The sequence below is a fragment of the Leguminivora glycinivorella genome, chromosome 2 (assembly GCF_023078275.1).
Source record: "Leguminivora glycinivorella isolate SPB_JAAS2020 chromosome 2, LegGlyc_1.1, whole genome shotgun sequence".
In the NCBI taxonomy this organism is placed as follows: domain Eukaryota; kingdom Metazoa; phylum Arthropoda; class Insecta; order Lepidoptera; family Tortricidae; genus Leguminivora; species Leguminivora glycinivorella.
Window position 1 is genome coordinate 17114999 of NC_062972.1, and position 17667 is coordinate 17132665.

The following is a 17667-nucleotide window of genomic DNA, read 5'->3' on the forward strand; positions in this document are numbered from 1 at the left end:
ATTTTACTTAAATATTTATGCAACAATAGAACGCCTACTTTATTAAGAGGTAAGTCCTTGAATACGTTCCTTCATTAAACAATGAAGTCGAATTGTTCTTAATTGAATAAAATTAAGCGTTATTTACAACAAGAGAAAATCATTGCTCCGAAAATGTCTGCGTCATCCACGTGAAATAGGCTCTGATAATTGAAATGTAAGAAGAAAACAAATGGATTTCGCCCTTGGGAGAGTGGATGTATCAAGATTCTGTTTAGGATGGATATGACAGTACGGTGTACAGCCTTTTTAGGGTTCCGTAGTCAACTAGAAATTTGGTACCAATATGTATATCAATCACGTCAACAAAGTGCAAAAATAAAAAATGGAAAAAAACGTTTTATTAGGGTACTCCCCCTACATGTAAACTGGGGGCTGATATTTTTTCTCATTCTAACCCCAACGTGTGACATAATATTATTGTAAGATAGGTATTGTAAAATGAATACGGGTTTTCTAAGATCGTTTTTTGATAATATTAATATTTTCGGAAATAATCGCTCCTAAAGGAAAAAAAAGTGCGTCCCTTTTGAACCATATGTTTAAAAATTATGAAGAAATCACAAAAGTAGAACTTTATAAAGACTTTCTAGGAAAATTGTTTTGAACTTGATAGGTTCAGTAGTTTCTGAGAAAAATGCGGAACGGACACGCTCTTGGCCGGTTTTTAATTCAAAGTTTCGCACATTTTTAAATATTAAAACAAAAAATAAATTTCCCTTGCGCTATGATATGGGGTTCTTCAAGAAGCAGGTATTTAGGGTTCTCAAAGGTCGGCAACGCATAAGTGGCTCCCCTGATGTTGCTTAAGTCCATGGGCGGCGATGACTGCTTATTTCATACAAAAAAAATATCTTGTTTAACTATGAATAATTATCTGGAGGACTTGAACTGCCCTTAGAAACCATAGAAATCCTTCTTAGAGACTACCTCTTAGATCGATTTTTCGCTTCCGAAAACCCCGATACAGCCAATTTTACTAGAAATCGTTGGAGCCGTTTCCGATATCCCCCAAAATATATAAGATACTTACTTTACATGCATACACGTATATACGAGATATGCTTAAAGGTATAAGATATGATTATAAAATTATTCTATTTGAATAAATAAATATTTTATTCCAATATTTCCTTATAATAAAAATGTTGATAACTGGCTTCACTCCACCTTCCCCTACACGAAAGACATATGTAACTCCGTATAGACGGATAAAGTCTAAGAAAAAAACGTACCTGAAAGCCATAGAGAAAAAGGTACGGCGCGGTGGCCTAGATGGCGTTACACCTTTGGGGAACGCTCGACTAGATGGAGCTAATATTAATATTTGACATTTTATTATAGCTAAGAATATGCGTCAAATTGTCAAAACTGAGGTTCAAAAGTTCTAAGCTTGTGTCGAGAGATAGCAGTCTGTGCACTGTGATTACACATTTTACTTTGCCAGTAACTCTCTATAATACTCGATCCTCTTTGCCTGTACACATGCAATGTATGTAAATAAGTATGCAGTAAAACTCATTATTTGGATGCCGTATCCAAGCACTAATACAGTGTGGTCGAGTAGTTATCTGTAGGTCTGGATTGCGGACGCCGCCGACATTACTCACAACCTCGCCAGATCCGGTTAATTCGGATAAAGGCATCGCTTTCGTTACAGCGGAGTTAGGAGGTAAAAACCTTTTTGTTAAACATCTTGTTTTCTGGTTTATCACACCCATAGTTTTATTTGTCTGCAACGTATACAAAATACCCTATACCCTACAGTGGCGGCTGGTGAAAATTTCTGCTATTTAGGCAACACTGAGCAAAAAGAAACCTACCTTACTTTACTAGTAACCGATTTCAGGCAAGCCGGTGGGAATCGGCTTGTATGGACCAGCCGCTGCTGTTCCCCTACCAGGGTGACATGTGATCCCTTGTACCTATCTCTATACTTATGTAAACAACTTAGTATACCATGGTTTGCAATAAATGCTTATCCTTTTCTTATTTATCTAGATAGAGTCAGACCAAGTTACGTTGACAACAATTTTGATAGGACCTTGCTGCGAAAGGGTTAAGTTAATGTCATAATTACCTAGAAGTTTGTCGTTTAAAATAATATTTTTCACAAATTTTAATAGGAGGTAGGGCATAGCGAATGATATTCCGCTTTGTGTGGTAGGGCACAGCACAGCTGATATCGTCTCGCTCGAATCTAGAGCAGAGCCCAACTGGGGTAGTACCACCGCCTTACAGAAGACCGCAGCCAAATAGCACTAGACCCTACTCATAGTGTTGTGTTCCTGTCGGTGAGTAAGGCTGCCAGAGCTCAACGAGGGTGCGGTGTGCTGATGACGGGAGGACTTACGGAACTAACTTGTTCCGTTTATTGTCCTTTGAGTCGTCGGCAACCCGAACCCTCCTTAGAACTTGTACACTCCTTTTTGCTGTGTACTTAACACAGCAAAAGGGAATGTACAAGTTTCTAATGGGGTGGCAACGCGCATGTGACACTGTTTGAGTTGCAGGCGTCCATAGGTTACGGTGACCGCTTTACATCAGGCGGGCCGTATACTTGTTTGCCACCGACGTAGTATTAAAAAAAAAACATTTGCACTGTCGGGGCTGCTAAAATTGCTGCCAACTAAGCTCGGTATAAAGAGCTTACTGACTTTTATTTCGCCCGGCGGCAACTGTTTATCAGAATGATCAGTGCCAACATAACAATGTTATGCATCCATAGGTTACGGTGATTGCTTACCATCAGGCGGACCGGATGCTAGTTTGGAACTATGTAGTATTTTTTATCACACGATGTTCAATAGAGAAAGATCAGCAACACGGGATCTACGTATATAATTAATGTACAGTCAACCAATTGGAACCCTAGGCCACTGTAGAACTATGTCACACTGACATTATTAATCAGATTGTAAGAAATCTCTTACTGCTTGTCATTTTGACATGGCTGTAGAGTGGCCTAGGGTTCCAATTGATTGACTGTACCTATACACTTACATAGGTTTTCTGATATAAAAAATCAGAAACAAGGGGAAGAATTACAATAGATAACAAGATGTACCCAGATAGCGCTTGTTCCTCATTATATCGTCATTATATTATATGAAACAGTTCCTAATAGATTAATTTGAAGTCTATAATAATTGCTTCTTAGTCGCTTCATGTAAATGCGCCCAAGAGTCATTAGCAGTGAGGCCCCAACTTTTCCCATCTTGTTGGTTTGTTAGCGAAATGAGGGTTTATTTGTCTTATTGCGGATGTCAGCGAGTTCTGATGAACTGACGAGTTTGTTATTAGTGCATGATTCAGAGGCTAATTTCTAAACTGACACAGTGGTTACTTTTTTATTCTCCGTTCAAATAATTATTTTTAGAGTAAATAAGTATTACTGTAAATTATACTTAAATATATTGACCAGAATATTGACCGTGATTACCTTTTCGGCGCAGTTGCATGCATCATTATCACGAAAAACGGGATACGGGGTTTTCCGTGATCATGATGCATGCAACTGCGTCGAAATATCGGGAACTCGACAAAAATCAATAAATTAATCACGGTCTATAGTATAAGTCTAAGTAAAATATAGGTACTAATGAAAATAAATATGTACCTACTAACGGTGTAAGTACTTAAAAGCTAACTCTTGCTTTTCTAATCATAATCAATGAAAGTGACAAGTGAGTCAAAATCACGGAGCATTGTATGTCCTTGACCAATATCCTTGCCTTCTTATACTTATTCGGTTTCACCATAAATTAAATATAACAAGATCATACCATCCCATACATTAAAATGCGACCGCCTACGAACGCGCTTACACTCCACCACACATAGATGGCGCCACAAAAAATGCCTTGTTGCCACCGATTATTTGTAGATTGGCATTAAGTGTCAATTCCGAGCCGTAAATCTATGTCAAAAGCGACACTTAACGCCATCTACAAGTATAATCGAAAGCTACAAGACATTTTTTTTGTGGCGCCATCTATGTGTGGTGGAGTGTAAGCGCGGTCTTAGGCGGTCGCATTTTAATGTATGGGATGGTATGATCTTGTTATATTTAATTTATGGTTTCACGACAATGATAACCTACATTGTATATTACTGACTCTGTAACTGTGTCTCTTTTGATTCCTTTATGTACAATAAAGCTTATATACAGAGTGGGGCCTGTAACAAAGGCGAAGAATTGAACTCTAGGCTATTCTCCTTATACTGATCAACATTTGTTCGGCGACTTTTAAAAATAACTTGTATTTTGATTTTTATCACCCTTGAAAGTTTTTTCTAAGAGGTAATGTATTGCGAATTCTGTTAAGTCTAAAGTGTGACAGACAACGTCAATGACAACAATAATGGCGTACATTGAAGCTAATATTTATTTTGTATGAAAAATTAAAAATTTAAAGACTTCATAATTTTTAAAAGTCACTGAACAAATGTTGATCAGTATAAGGAGAATAGCCTACAGTTCAATTCTTCGCCTTTGTTACAGGCCCCACTCTGTATACATACATAAAACTTGATTGTGTGCACATTTGCAGAAGCATACTATCCGTCATTAAGAGCACCCAAAATAATGCAGTCATGTCACTCTGAGAGAAGTATTTAAAAATAAGTACTGCCTATTAGATTTTTTTTCCTTTCGATTCACGATTCAAGTCACAGGGATTTTAAGTACCGTCTATTTACCTTAAATAGGGACTAGGGGCAAACTATAATGTAACGTGATAATATTCTATGTCTATGTCTAAACCTAGTTTTCCTTCTAAAATAAGATATCCATATAGATAGGTACCAAAAGGCGAAGAGTAGGTTAAGTTAGGATAGACCGATGTCCAGAACCACTTCATTAACGGTAATAAATTGTAATCGGTGTTATACGATATAATACGATATGTATATTCATTGACGCGAAGCGTTCAGTTCCATTAAAATTCTGTGCAGATATTGAAACGGATAAAGCGCCGCTTCCAGGTAATTAAAGGCATCTGCTGATGAATAATAGTCTGTTTTAATAAATCGCAGTACACAATAGTTTTATAATGTAACTTAAGACAGTATTTTAGATGTCATAAATGTCATTTATGTATTTAATCGTATAACAAACAAGAGTGTCATATTAAATGTGTGACATTAATATACAGTACAATCCATCCGGCACTGTTGCTGACACGGAGGTGTCGAATTAGTGGAAAATTCCGATTACTGGAGATTAGAGCCATTTTTATATATTTTCATTTTTTTTATGTATGTCGTATAAAAAGACTGTGCTAAAAATTTTAGCAAAATAATAAGTTTAAAAAACATTCGACCATTATCTGATTTTTAGCCACTTTTAAAGTGAAGTCAGACTGATAATTTACGCATAGATGGTAAACTTGTACTTGAAATTATCACTTGCCTCTTTATTTTAGTGCCGGATCATCGAGACTGTACTGTAATATAGAGAAGCAAAGCATGAAATCCATAAATTTCATAATATAATAATTAATTAACTGCTAAGTTTATTGTTATAGCAACAACAGAATTTGTAATCTGTGCAAAAACCGAATTCCAAACGCTCTATTGCGTCACTAGAAATTCAATGTAAAAATTGTCTATGAACCAATCGTTTTCAATTTTATTTCTAGGATTTAAAATACTTAGGCATGGACATGTTATTGAACAAAAACCACGAAATTAAGCGATCGAAATTCAATAATCAGCATCTGTGACAATATTCAACAAGATGAAATATTATTATTATTATTTGTATGTCTTACCATATCTCGGGACCATGGGGTCCCGGACTTTTGGGAGGCATGTGTGGGGCCGAAGCCAACAGCACAGAGGCCCTTTTAGACACTTTAATCTAAAGGCAAGGGATACACCTGGCGGATACCATCCCCGAGCGCACAATATGATACATCCGGAGATGGTCCCCGCCAGGTGTAAAGACTATTTCAGTGCAGCACTTTTGTGTTGCGATGGGAACTAAGGTCATAGGCTATTGTTGTGCAAGTTGGATGGACTGGATAATGGTCTGTGGGGGGAGACTATCGGACACCTGCCATGACAACTAGTCTCAAGATTGTAAAAGACAGGCGGTGACTCGCCAACTCATTGAGTGGGCCCTGCAAAACGGCCGCACGCATGGTGCGACAACAGAGCAACACTTGAAGAGTGGCTGAAAGGTTGTCGAGAGGTGAGACTGCGGTAGCCAGATCCCGGTGATCCGTTCAGCAGGCCGCCGGCGTTATGACATTTTACACTTCCAACCTGGAGCATAGGTCCCGCTCTTGCGAATCCACTCTGGCCGGCCGGTTAAGGCAAGCGCAGAGGCGAGGGCTAGATGGAAGTGCCCTCTGGAATAGGGGTCCGCGGTGTCGCCACTCACCGTCAGCTCGCCACAAGCTGCCCCCGCGGGCTTATTATTATTATTATTAGGAGGCTGCTGTGTCCCACTGCTGGGCAAAGGCCTCCCCCCTCTTTTTCCATTCGTCTCTGTTAAGTGCTATGTCTGACCAACCACTCAAAAATGAGTCGAGGTTATCCCGCCATCGCCGATGTGGTCTGCCGGATCCCCGGTTTGACTCGTGGGGCTCCCACTTCGTGGTTATCTTAGCCCACAAGTCGTCCGGCATTCGGCAGACATGACCAGCCCAGTCCCATTTCAACTTAGCAGCTTTCCGAGCTACGTCCATTATTTGAGTCTTAGAGCGCAGCGTGATGTTCCGGATCCGATCCCTTAATTTTACACCTAATATGCTGCGCTCCATAGCTCTCTGGCAAACCCCGAGTTTGGACTTCTGAGCTTTCGTCAAAGACCAGGTCTGAGCACCGTAGGTGAGAACTAGAAGTACGCACATGTCCATGAGCCTACGTTTGAGTGACATAGGTAGGTCTCCCTTCATTAGGTGTTTCATTGACCAATAACTCTTCCAGGCGTTTTCAGTGCGTCTTTGGACTTCTTTGTCTTGTCGCGCCTGGAAAGAGACTATTTGGCCTAGGTAAAGGTACTCCTGGACATATGCGATGTGTTCTCCGTTTATCTCAATCCTACGTTCTGTGCTGTTCGTCATGATCTTAGTCTTTGACATATTCATCTTCAGTCCAACTTCGAGGCTTGCGTTGCTAAGGTCTTCTAGCATGTGACGTAGCTCGGATGAAGTAGAGGAAAACAAGACTATATCGTCGGCGAACCGGAGGTTGGTCAGCCTCCTCTCACCGACAACTAAGCCCTTCCCCTTCCAACGCTGCGTAAGTGTTTGGAACACGTGCTCTAAAGTGCTGGTAAAAAGCTTCGGCGACAGCGGGTCTCCCTGTTTAACTCCTCTTTGTACATTGAAAGGTAGGCCAGAAGACTGGAGTTTTATGGCGGCGGTACTATTTAAATAAATGGTTTTTAGAAGATTTATATAATTTGTGGCTATTTGTTGGTGTCCTAGGGCTTCAAAAATGGAATGGTGCGATATACTATCGAAAGCCTTTGAGTAATCGACGAAGGCGAGGTAATAACAATACTAAAAACATTATACATATTAAAGCATACCTTCCACACCGTGTTACCAGTTATCACCTGTGTAGTGTTAATTTCTCATCAGCAATGCAGGTTATTGTTGACGTGACCTAGCTAGGTACATACATACTAAGCGGACGGTCAATGCTACGGCAGAGCGAAACATAAGTGAACAATAATTCAACTAGTTCACTATTCATCGTGAAAATTTAAATGCCAATAATTATATCGAGGGATAAAAGTATCACACATATGTACTGTTGGTGCATGATGTTGATTTTACTGTTCTTGGCGGCCATTTGTATCAGGTGTGGAATTGGAGTAAATAAAAGATCATAATTGAATCAAATACTTACTATTTATTATCACTGTGTTTTATAAACACTTAACTCACCAATTACAAATATTAAAGTTATGGTTTTCGGCACTTTATATAATTCGAAGTTTACTTGAATATCTCGTGAACTCCTTTGCAAAGCAAGTCTACCTCAGAGCTGTCAAAAAGCCGTCAGCAGTGCCGCTCGGCCAATCAGTGTGTCGCGCAATGCGACCGGATTGGTCGACGTAGCATCTGCTTGATTTGCCAGGTTCGGTCCAAACAGACCTTTTAATATTTTAAAACTATTATCGATAATGTAGAAATTAATGCCAATATTACGTTGTAAATTATATAAAGCTAACAGTACTTATCCATATTCCATATGTAATACACAAATTGGACACAAATACTTGCATCCACATTATAAATACTAGCTTTTGACCGCGGTGTCACGTTAAATTCGAATCTTCGCTCCATACAAACTTCCACCCCCATTTTAGGGAAGTAGGGAGGGGGATTAGAAAGAGACAAAAAGAAGCCTATGTCACTCTCCATCCCGTCAGCTATCTCCATTTAAAAAAATCACGTCGATTCGTCGCTCCGTTTTGCCGTGAAAGTTGGACAAACGAACAGACACACACACTTTCCCATTTATAATATTAGTATGGATAAACACAAATGTAAATAACCATCGTTACATTTACGCGGAATTACCAAGCGTGGATTTAGCCAAGTCTGTTTTGCCAATGATAATTGAAAATGTATAATTTTAATGAACACCAGTGGCGAGGCGTCCATAAAATTCGTATCCAATCAGCTTATGTAATTTAAAACCAAGCGGGGCTAACTTCAGCTCCTAATAAGTATAAAAACAATATACTTTATCGCATCGGTGCGTCCCTATCACATATTTACTTACAAATAGTACGAAAAGAACGGCCTGACGTTATATCGTTTATCACGCGACCGTGCTTGCCAGCTAGGTCTAAAATTATTATGTTGGTATGTAATAATTATGCTCTTCAGAAGTTTGTTCATTTATATTATAACCCGCAGAGAATCGGATGACCTAATGATTCAATGGCGATTAATCGCGAATGTAGAAGACGTACAGGGTACGTAGCCGAATGGCACAACCACTCACTAAACGCTCACGAAACGAAATGCTCGTAGATGAGCATTTCTTTTTTTTTGCCACTTTTATGAAGTGTGATATTTAAAAAAAAAATGCTATATCTACTCAGAATTACTAGCTTTTTCAATCCTAGTAGATAAAAAAATTTCCCATACGATTTTTTCTTATTTTGTTACCATTTTCCGTACATGTTGTATGGGGTAACAAAAGAGGAAAGTAACAAAAATGTATGGAAATTCTGGGACACTTTTTGTCTCCCAGTGAGATTGAAAGTACTCGTGATTCTGAGTACAATTGACCTAAAATTCCCTAAAACAATCAAAAAATGTTTATTGGCAAAAAAAAGAAATGCTCAGATATGTATCTCTATCGCTCTTGCGTATTGGCGCGACAGAGCCAGACTACTGGCCCCGTAGCCGAATGGCATTTCTCCGACGCCAAACGAAAGCGATACGCCGCTGGCTCTGTCCCGCCAATACGCAAGCGCGATAGAGATAGATATCTACTAGCGCTTCGTTTCGTGAGCGTTTCGTGAGCGATTGTGCCATTCGGCTAGCCACCCTGGCCCCGTAGCCGAATGGCATTTCTCCGACGCCAAACGAAAACGAAACGTAGTCCGGCTCTGTCGCGCCAATATGCAAGAGCGATAGGGATAGATATCTACTAGCGCTTCGTTTCGTGAGCGTTTCGTGAGCGTTTGTGCCATTCGGCTACGCACCTTGGTAACGTTTTCTTTCGTAGGTGCCCAACAACACTATAGATAGATACATACATACATACATAATTATAGGAATGAGAATTTTATCACGCACGGCCATGGCGCGATAATAGTACGAATTTAATCGTTGGGAGATTGATATGAAACTGATGCACAGCCGTCATCATACAAGGTAAATATAATATTTCAATACCTACAAAAGCGTCAATAATATTTTATAACTGTAACAATTTGGGTCATGCAAATTTCACTTCGCTGACGCCCAACGCTTTAATTTGGGATACTATTAACATCGCGTAAACCTTTTCATCATGAAATACGTCAATGTAAATGTATGTACCGCTACGGACTTTTTGTGTCGAATATAAATTCCATTGAACACTACTTCGCACTCACAAGTACTTATTAAACTGTGGAGAAAGTGACAATTCTGGTTTCTGGAAATAAATTAGTTGGCGTCAAAATTAAAGTCATATAATGTGAGTTGACAGTTTCAGTATGAGTTTCATGTGTTGCAGTTATTATCTCTATATTATGTAGGTAGATTATATTTAGGTTTTGCTGTTTTATAGGGTTCCTATAAACTAACCTTTGTAGTTTCGCTATAATATAAATATATTTGTTGCAAATACAAACGTTGATTGAAATTGTGATTGAAGGATAACTTGATAACGGCCTCCATCGTTGAGCAATAAACATGGCACGACTTGCAAATATTGAAAATCAATAAGTTTTAACTATGTGGTGAACTATCCACGCAATTTTCACGTTTGCAAAATAAGTTGGGCTCAGACTGTCGGTAACTGCGACTAACTGAATAAAATCAACACAGAAGTATAACAGCGGGTTCTATGCTAAAACCTGTACTCACATACGCCGTTTTTAAACTGTATGGTACTAAATATAGTTGAGGCTTGCTTGTCGACAGTTTCAGTGTAATGTTTTGGTAGCTGTGCTTTATAAAAGGAAAAGTTACATTGTTAGATGTGAGCAACAAACTACTGACTGTTCCTGCGTGGAGGAAGCTGCGTACTGCTTTTTGCTGCAGCTCCTGCGAGTAGTTTTTTTTTCGTTTTGTATCTATAAAAACACTGTGAAGTACGTACTTACCAACTATTTGCATCATTAGTATCATTACCATGCCCTTTTTAGGTTATTTTGACGACTGAAGCTTAATCAATTTAATAATCATAATCAGGGAGCGTACTTTTCGTGCCGATGACATCAATTTGACGTCACGCTACGATGATATATACGATGATCACAAATTGTTTTATTGTAAATTATTAATCATTAGTCATTAATCATTTTAAGTTATGAATTTATTTGCATGGTAATGAATGCAAGAAGGATGGTGTGCTTTACGTTAGAGAGGAACTTCTCTTTTCTACGTATTTATTGTAATGTGTTTTTAACAATACTATTTAATTAAATTTATTTATAAAAACAAATCAAATCATTTTATTCACGTTTCTCATTTCAAGCAGGTATTATTTATGCCACATGTAAATGGACTACTGTATTTGAAGTATTTTGTACACGATTAAAATGATTGACGACTAATGATTAATAATTTACAATAAAACTATTTGGGATCATCCTATATGGAGCGTGACGTCAGATTAATGTCATCGGCATGAAAAGTACGCTCCCTGATCATAATAGTTAGTCCTATGAGCAGGACTTCCGGTTCGAGCGCCATCTTAGCGGTCTCGTGTTGTGAATAATTTATTTTTCTTTTGCTCATTAATATTGTTAAAGTGTAATATCGATAGCTTATTATGCGGTAAACTAATGTTGTAATGAGAAGCTGTTTAAGAATTAATGTCGAAACGCGTTTAGCCTCTTTTTTGTCGTCAACGTCCGCCGGTAGTCCACGTGCTCTTGTAAAATCTAGCTATCAATTTACAAGTGCTAAGTAACTCACCGTACACTGTCGTACTTACTGTACCAAAATCACTAATTAATATTAGCTCATAGCACCTTGCCACTGGCGAAATAGTGCCAATAATGGACTGAAGCCACTTAATTAAAAAAAAAAAAAACTAACTAACTATGCCTATAAGCATCATTATAAATTGTAAAAATATTTTTAATAGTAAATATATAAAAATATCTAAAAACAAAAATGAAAAAGTGTTCCTCTATATGAAAAGCGGGTCCTCTACTTTCGCCTTAAGTAACACGGATTTCAATAAAGTCATAATATACAACACTTTGAAACTGTGCCAGGCGGACTGAAGCCTACTGTGCTACCAAAAAGAAACAATGTATCCTTCAACATTGGCAATGTACGACGTTTTGGCATAGTGAGTGTATGACAGCGGATATCCTTTCAACAATTCCTTTTGCGAGGCTGATCCGATGATCAATGCTTTGTGGAATTTGAATGCTAATCGCTCTTTCTATAGCTGTTGGATTTATGTTCTTCTGATAGAGGTTTTGCTCATAGGATTTTTAAATAAAACCTACAACCTACAAATCAGTATTCTAGGATCTTTGCCTTTTTTGACTCTCCGCTTAGGGTGAATTTCACCAGAGATGCGCTAAGTGGATGTGTTTGATATCCACCCATCATGCTCACTGTTCTACAAAGTATAGCCCTGGTGGGAATGCACGCTTGCGGAAGCAAATATCTACTACACGCGCACCGCCATTTGAGCCACCAAGATTTTATCTATAGCTAAAGAATCTTTCCACCATACAGGCCTCCAGGGAACTTCTACCTACAAGGTGGAAAAGAAATATTACTTTTTGACCTGTTGAAAGTTACTAGCACTTTTTATTACGGTAAAAAACTACCAGCGGACAGACCGACGGATGGGCATAGCTACTCTAAGTAGTAACAAATCTATATCGAAAGAGTACTGGTCTCTAAAAAAGTATGTTTTTCAAAGCTTGAAGCGGTGTGTGTGGTTTGCATTAAGCTAATGACACTCCATTTGCTCAATCTAGCCCTCAGTGATGATTTACTAATGTACCTTTTTGTAGCATGGGGAAAAATGGAAACAGATTCAGGGTAATTATGGAAAAGTGAGAAAAATGAAGCTTACGGATTCAGTTAATAAAAAGTGACAAATGACTGTTTCATACTGATCAAAGACATTATGTAACTCCGTATAGACGGGTAAAGTCTAAGAAAAAAACATACCTCAAAGCCATAGAGAAAAAGGTACGGCGGCCTAGATGGCGTTACACCTTTGGGGAACGCTCGGCTAGATGGCGCTAATATTAATATTTGGCATTTTAAGACATATTATCAAGCTAAGAATATAGGCCAAATTGTCAAAACTGACGTTCAAAAGTTCTAAGCTTGTGTAGAGAGATTGCAGTCTATGCACTGTGATTACACATTTTACTTTGACAGTAACTCTCTATAATACTCGATCCTCTTTGATACTGATATTAGAGAGATTAGCGTTAATTTTGAAGAGCCATAAACAAGTTTTAATCTATTTTGTTTACTATTACACATGCATGCCGCCTAACACGAATAGCAGTGATACGATAATAAAATATGTGCAATAGTATCTATGCTTATAATTATTATTCTTTAGCATTGCATTTTTAACATTGGTAAATGGTGATGGATGGTAGTTAAAATGTACATAGCTATAAGTATTTATTTTAATTGTACCTACAGTGCCTTAGTTTATAACTGTTGTATATTTTTTTTTGAAGTAATCATAAATAAATATGGTTCGCCTTTGTACTTACATTGAATTTATTTAGATTTGTTTTGTCTAAACTTGCCTTATGCACAATAAGTGTTTACATACAGACAATACGCATACATTATACACCAATGCAAAGTATATCTAATGCAGTAGTAGTAGTTTTCTGTCCGAAATCTGCCAAATCGAAAAACTGTTCAGATCAAATTTCGATATGCCAATTTGGTTCGCCAGAATATCTGGAACAGTAACCAAACCACGTTTCCTGTCCTAGAATTTGTAATGCCGCGTACAGAGAGGCATAGAATGACCCATTTTACGCCCGGCGTTTGTTCCGCGCAGTAAACTTTAATTACTTTCATTATTTTGGTATTAAATGTCGAATTTTGTTTATCTTCAGGCAATTAATTGTTGCTTCAAGAAAATTGGGGCTGAGGATGGAATCGGTACTTAATGTTAATTTTGCAAAGAAATATTTACAAATAAGAAATGAATACGAGTATTTTGTATTTTTTTGTGTTTTTAACCCCCGCCGCAAAAACGACGGGGTGTTATAAGTTTGACGTGGCTGTCTGTCTGTCTGTGTGTGTGTCTGTCTGTGGCATCGTAGCTCCCGAACGCATAAACCGATTTAGATTTAGTTTTTTTGTCTGAAAGCTAAGTTAGTCGGGAGTGTTCTTAGCCATGTTTCATGAAAATCGGTCTACTATGTCGCGGTCGGGGGTTTTTTTCAAAATTTTAATTTTGTGGTTGGGTTATTTAGTTTTGGAATTAAAATCAAGTATGTGAATTTTACGTAAATATGAATATTTTTATATAAATAATGATATTTCCTCGTAAAGTTTAGAATTTCACGTTTCCAACTTAAATATTTAATCATACATTTTTGCGTTAAAAAAATTTGGTACTTACATGTTTTAAATGAATAAAGTTTTATTTTTATTTCTTCTAATACAAATATTCTTTGTTACAGATATAGCGATAACGGAGAAAGCAGAGCGCCTTGGTCGAGTAAAACTGCATAAAAGGTAACAACTTCCACTACCGCGTCACATAAATCTTTCGAGACCAAGAAATACTAGTACCTACTTGGAAAAGTTTCAGTGTAAAATTCCTTTAAAGTATATAATCGTTTTTTATTTAGTCCACAAGTTCTTTTAGTTTTCACTCCATCTCACATTTCAAGAAATAGGTACCTACTCGAAATTACTTTGAAACATAGTTTTGAAACAATTATTTTGAAACATTGTCTCCTGCTGGTTTATTTCTGTCTGCTTTTCAAATAAATAAAATGAAATAAAAGAAAATGAAAAAAAAAACCTATAAGGTACAGCGGGACAAATCTCGACTGGCAAATGTAAATGCTCAATTTTTTTCATGTTTTACAATATTTGCATAATAAAACAGAGTGTCCACCGGTTATATATGGTAGGCGTGTTTAGTGGACATATGTAGAACTCAACATCATAGTGTAATAATGGATAAAATGGATTAGTTACATTTGCTCCCACCCTGTCGAGATTTTCCCCACTGTACCTTTACTAAATTTAAAGTTAAATGATAAATTCAAACTCATAAGAAAAAAAAAACATGTACCTAAAACAAATCAATTTACCTATATTTCTGCCGCAGAAAATATTATATTACGATACAAGTGCGGAAAATACCTGGTAAAAAATAGAAATCTAAGATTTCTGAGAAGATAGAAATCTGAGAACCTCTTGTTTTAAAAATGTTGTTTATTTCCTCTTTAAATTCATCCTGAGTACCTATCTCGCTTAATTCGAATTTATTTTACTGGCGAGCTCCCTCGGAAACGTAATTAAATCGCAGTTTTAGTGTAAAGCTGGATTTAATGGTCCTGACTTTCAGTCAATGTATCCTGAGCCTACATTTAACGAAGACGTTGTTAATGAATTTGAACTAGCTTTTGTCCGCGGCTTCGCACGCGTTAGAAAGAGACAAAAAGTAGCCTATGTCACTCTCCATCCCTTCAACTATCTCCACTTAAAAATCACGTCAATTCGTCGCTCCGTTTGGCCGTGAAAGACGGACAAACAAACAGACACACACCTTTTCCCATTTATAATATTAGTATGGATTTTATCAAGCCATCGTCAAAATTTTACCTGAATTTAAAATTAATTGGTGTCCAATAAACCCTTTGAAATTACCTACGAGTACGGGTATTTTTTTCTTGATAAGATCTCTGCTTAGTAATTTTTGTCATCCGCATTACGTCGAATTTACAAAATACAGATACTCCAACTGTTACGTGTAACGTTAAATCTCCCAGTGTGGATCTCTCCCAAAAAGGTAAAATCGTTGACATAAAAGTTTAAAAGCAATAAAAGCGTCCATTCCTGAAACAGCTGATAAGAGCTTTTTTATTTCAACGTCCGACGTTAAGGTTTCTTGATAGTTCGAAACCGTTATCGGGGCATCGTAAAATATACGGGTTTGTTTTCATTGATAATAATTATTTGAGGGAAAGGTTTATGTTTATTGAAAAATGTTGATAATCTTCTTACTTATTATACCTCTACCATAATTTTTAAAGTAAACTTCGTTTGATCGTTCCAAACAATTTGTATTTATATGACGTGCATATTTTTAAGCAACAAAACAGCAAATATCGTGCCATAAACTTAAAAAAATATGGGGAAGAATAAAATAAAAAATAAAATGAAATATTTTATAGTCACTTGTAAGAGACCTACTTATGTTATACAAATTTTGACAAATAATAAGTTTCTTAGGTACTTATGCTCATTTTATAAAAATAAATTAAATAATATGATAAAGCACCATTTTAGCCTGTCCATTTATTTTGACTTGACTTATGAAAAAATGTTTTCTTTAATATGAATATTTTTTCAGTGCTAAAGCAACATCTCTCGGGGACGAGAGGAATGCGGAAAAGATCCTGACGTACCGGAGTTACGGTAAGATACCTCATTTCCATAATATTCCATTTTTTAAAGCAACATCTAACTGAGTGAATAATGAATATGATTAACCTGTTTAGTTTAATTTAGTTTTTGTGCTAAATTAGATTTTTGCGTTGGTTCTGTTATTTAAGTGATATTTATTTCCTGTTTCTATTCATTGCAATAATGTACTATCTGTGTATACAAAGTACCCGATCCTTTATTAAATAAAAAATCTTTTAAATCCGCTGGTATTGCAACCAACGTGTGCCAACGCGAACGAGATGAGTATACTATCAACGAAGTCTACCGTGCCGTGCTACGTAAAGTGGCCATATCTTTTTATTTTGAGTAAAATATATTTGCAACAGTTTTTACAAAATGAGTGCTTTTACAAAATAAAAAAGAAATATTTTGCAAAATACATGACTCCATCATCTAGCTATTTAATTTACTTGTAAAATGATTTTAATTGAACACAGAGGTGTTCAAAGGATCGAGGAACGAAAACTTAATAACTTGAGTATTATCTTTAACAACTGTAAACCACCTTAGGCTAAGGTCCTTAGCCTACCTTCTGCAGCTACATGTATTCGTGACTAAAGTGAAACTCCGAAAGGAGCAAGTTTTCCACGTTTAAAGTTAAGAGCGCCTTACAAATCTTTTTGCCAAAAAATATCTTCGCAATTTCGTCTCGTCGCTACAGACTTTGCGGGAAACATCATTTAATCTTGAGTTACTTGTAACAGGCTTGTAATGAAAACAAATGATATAACCTTATTTCGTAAAGTCATAAAGGTAGTTTTAATGTTCTTCTTTGGAACTGTTTTTGAAATATCATTTCTGGGAAAGATATTTTTTAGAACTTTATTTGTGCGGGGATATGTGTGTAATGTTTTCTTTTAGGTTACCTAGTATTATTTGGATCAATAAAAGTAACATTATTTTTATATATTATTGGCAACGTGCGTGACAGAGTCGCGTTGATTATCATAAATACATGTCATCATAATTGGCATGTCCATTTGTCCAACATTAAAGCTAGCGGCAGCCGTTGGAACTAATTTGACACCTCGAAATATTATGTGAAGGACTCACAATATCGCTGCAAACATTATCCAGTACATACCATAGACAAATAATAATATGCGTAAACAGTAGGTACGTAATAAAACGCTACCGAAAATACTTTTAAGCGTAAGAACGTGGTTTATCTCCGGGATAAGATATGTTCCTGAATTATTCACTGTTAAAGCTAGCCGAGTGAATTATTTGCCGCGGGCGTGGAGGAACTTGGCGAATTTATTACATGCACACTTTTGGTTCAGCGGGCGTGCTTGTG

At 37.0% G+C, this 17667-nt stretch overlaps 1 protein-coding gene across 1 annotated transcript in view; it reads left to right on the forward strand.

Annotated features, from left to right (window-relative positions):
• Positions 1-17667, forward strand: part of LOC125235192 (Down syndrome cell adhesion molecule-like protein Dscam2) — a 169285-nt gene that overhangs the window by 83707 nt on the left and 67911 nt on the right. Inside the window, exons 3-4 of the mRNA XM_048141667.1 lie at positions 14369-14423; positions 16276-16340. Coding sequence (XP_047997624.1) covers positions 14369-14423; positions 16276-16340 — 120 coding nt within the window. The remainder of the gene's footprint in view (positions 1-14368; positions 14424-16275; positions 16341-17667) is intronic.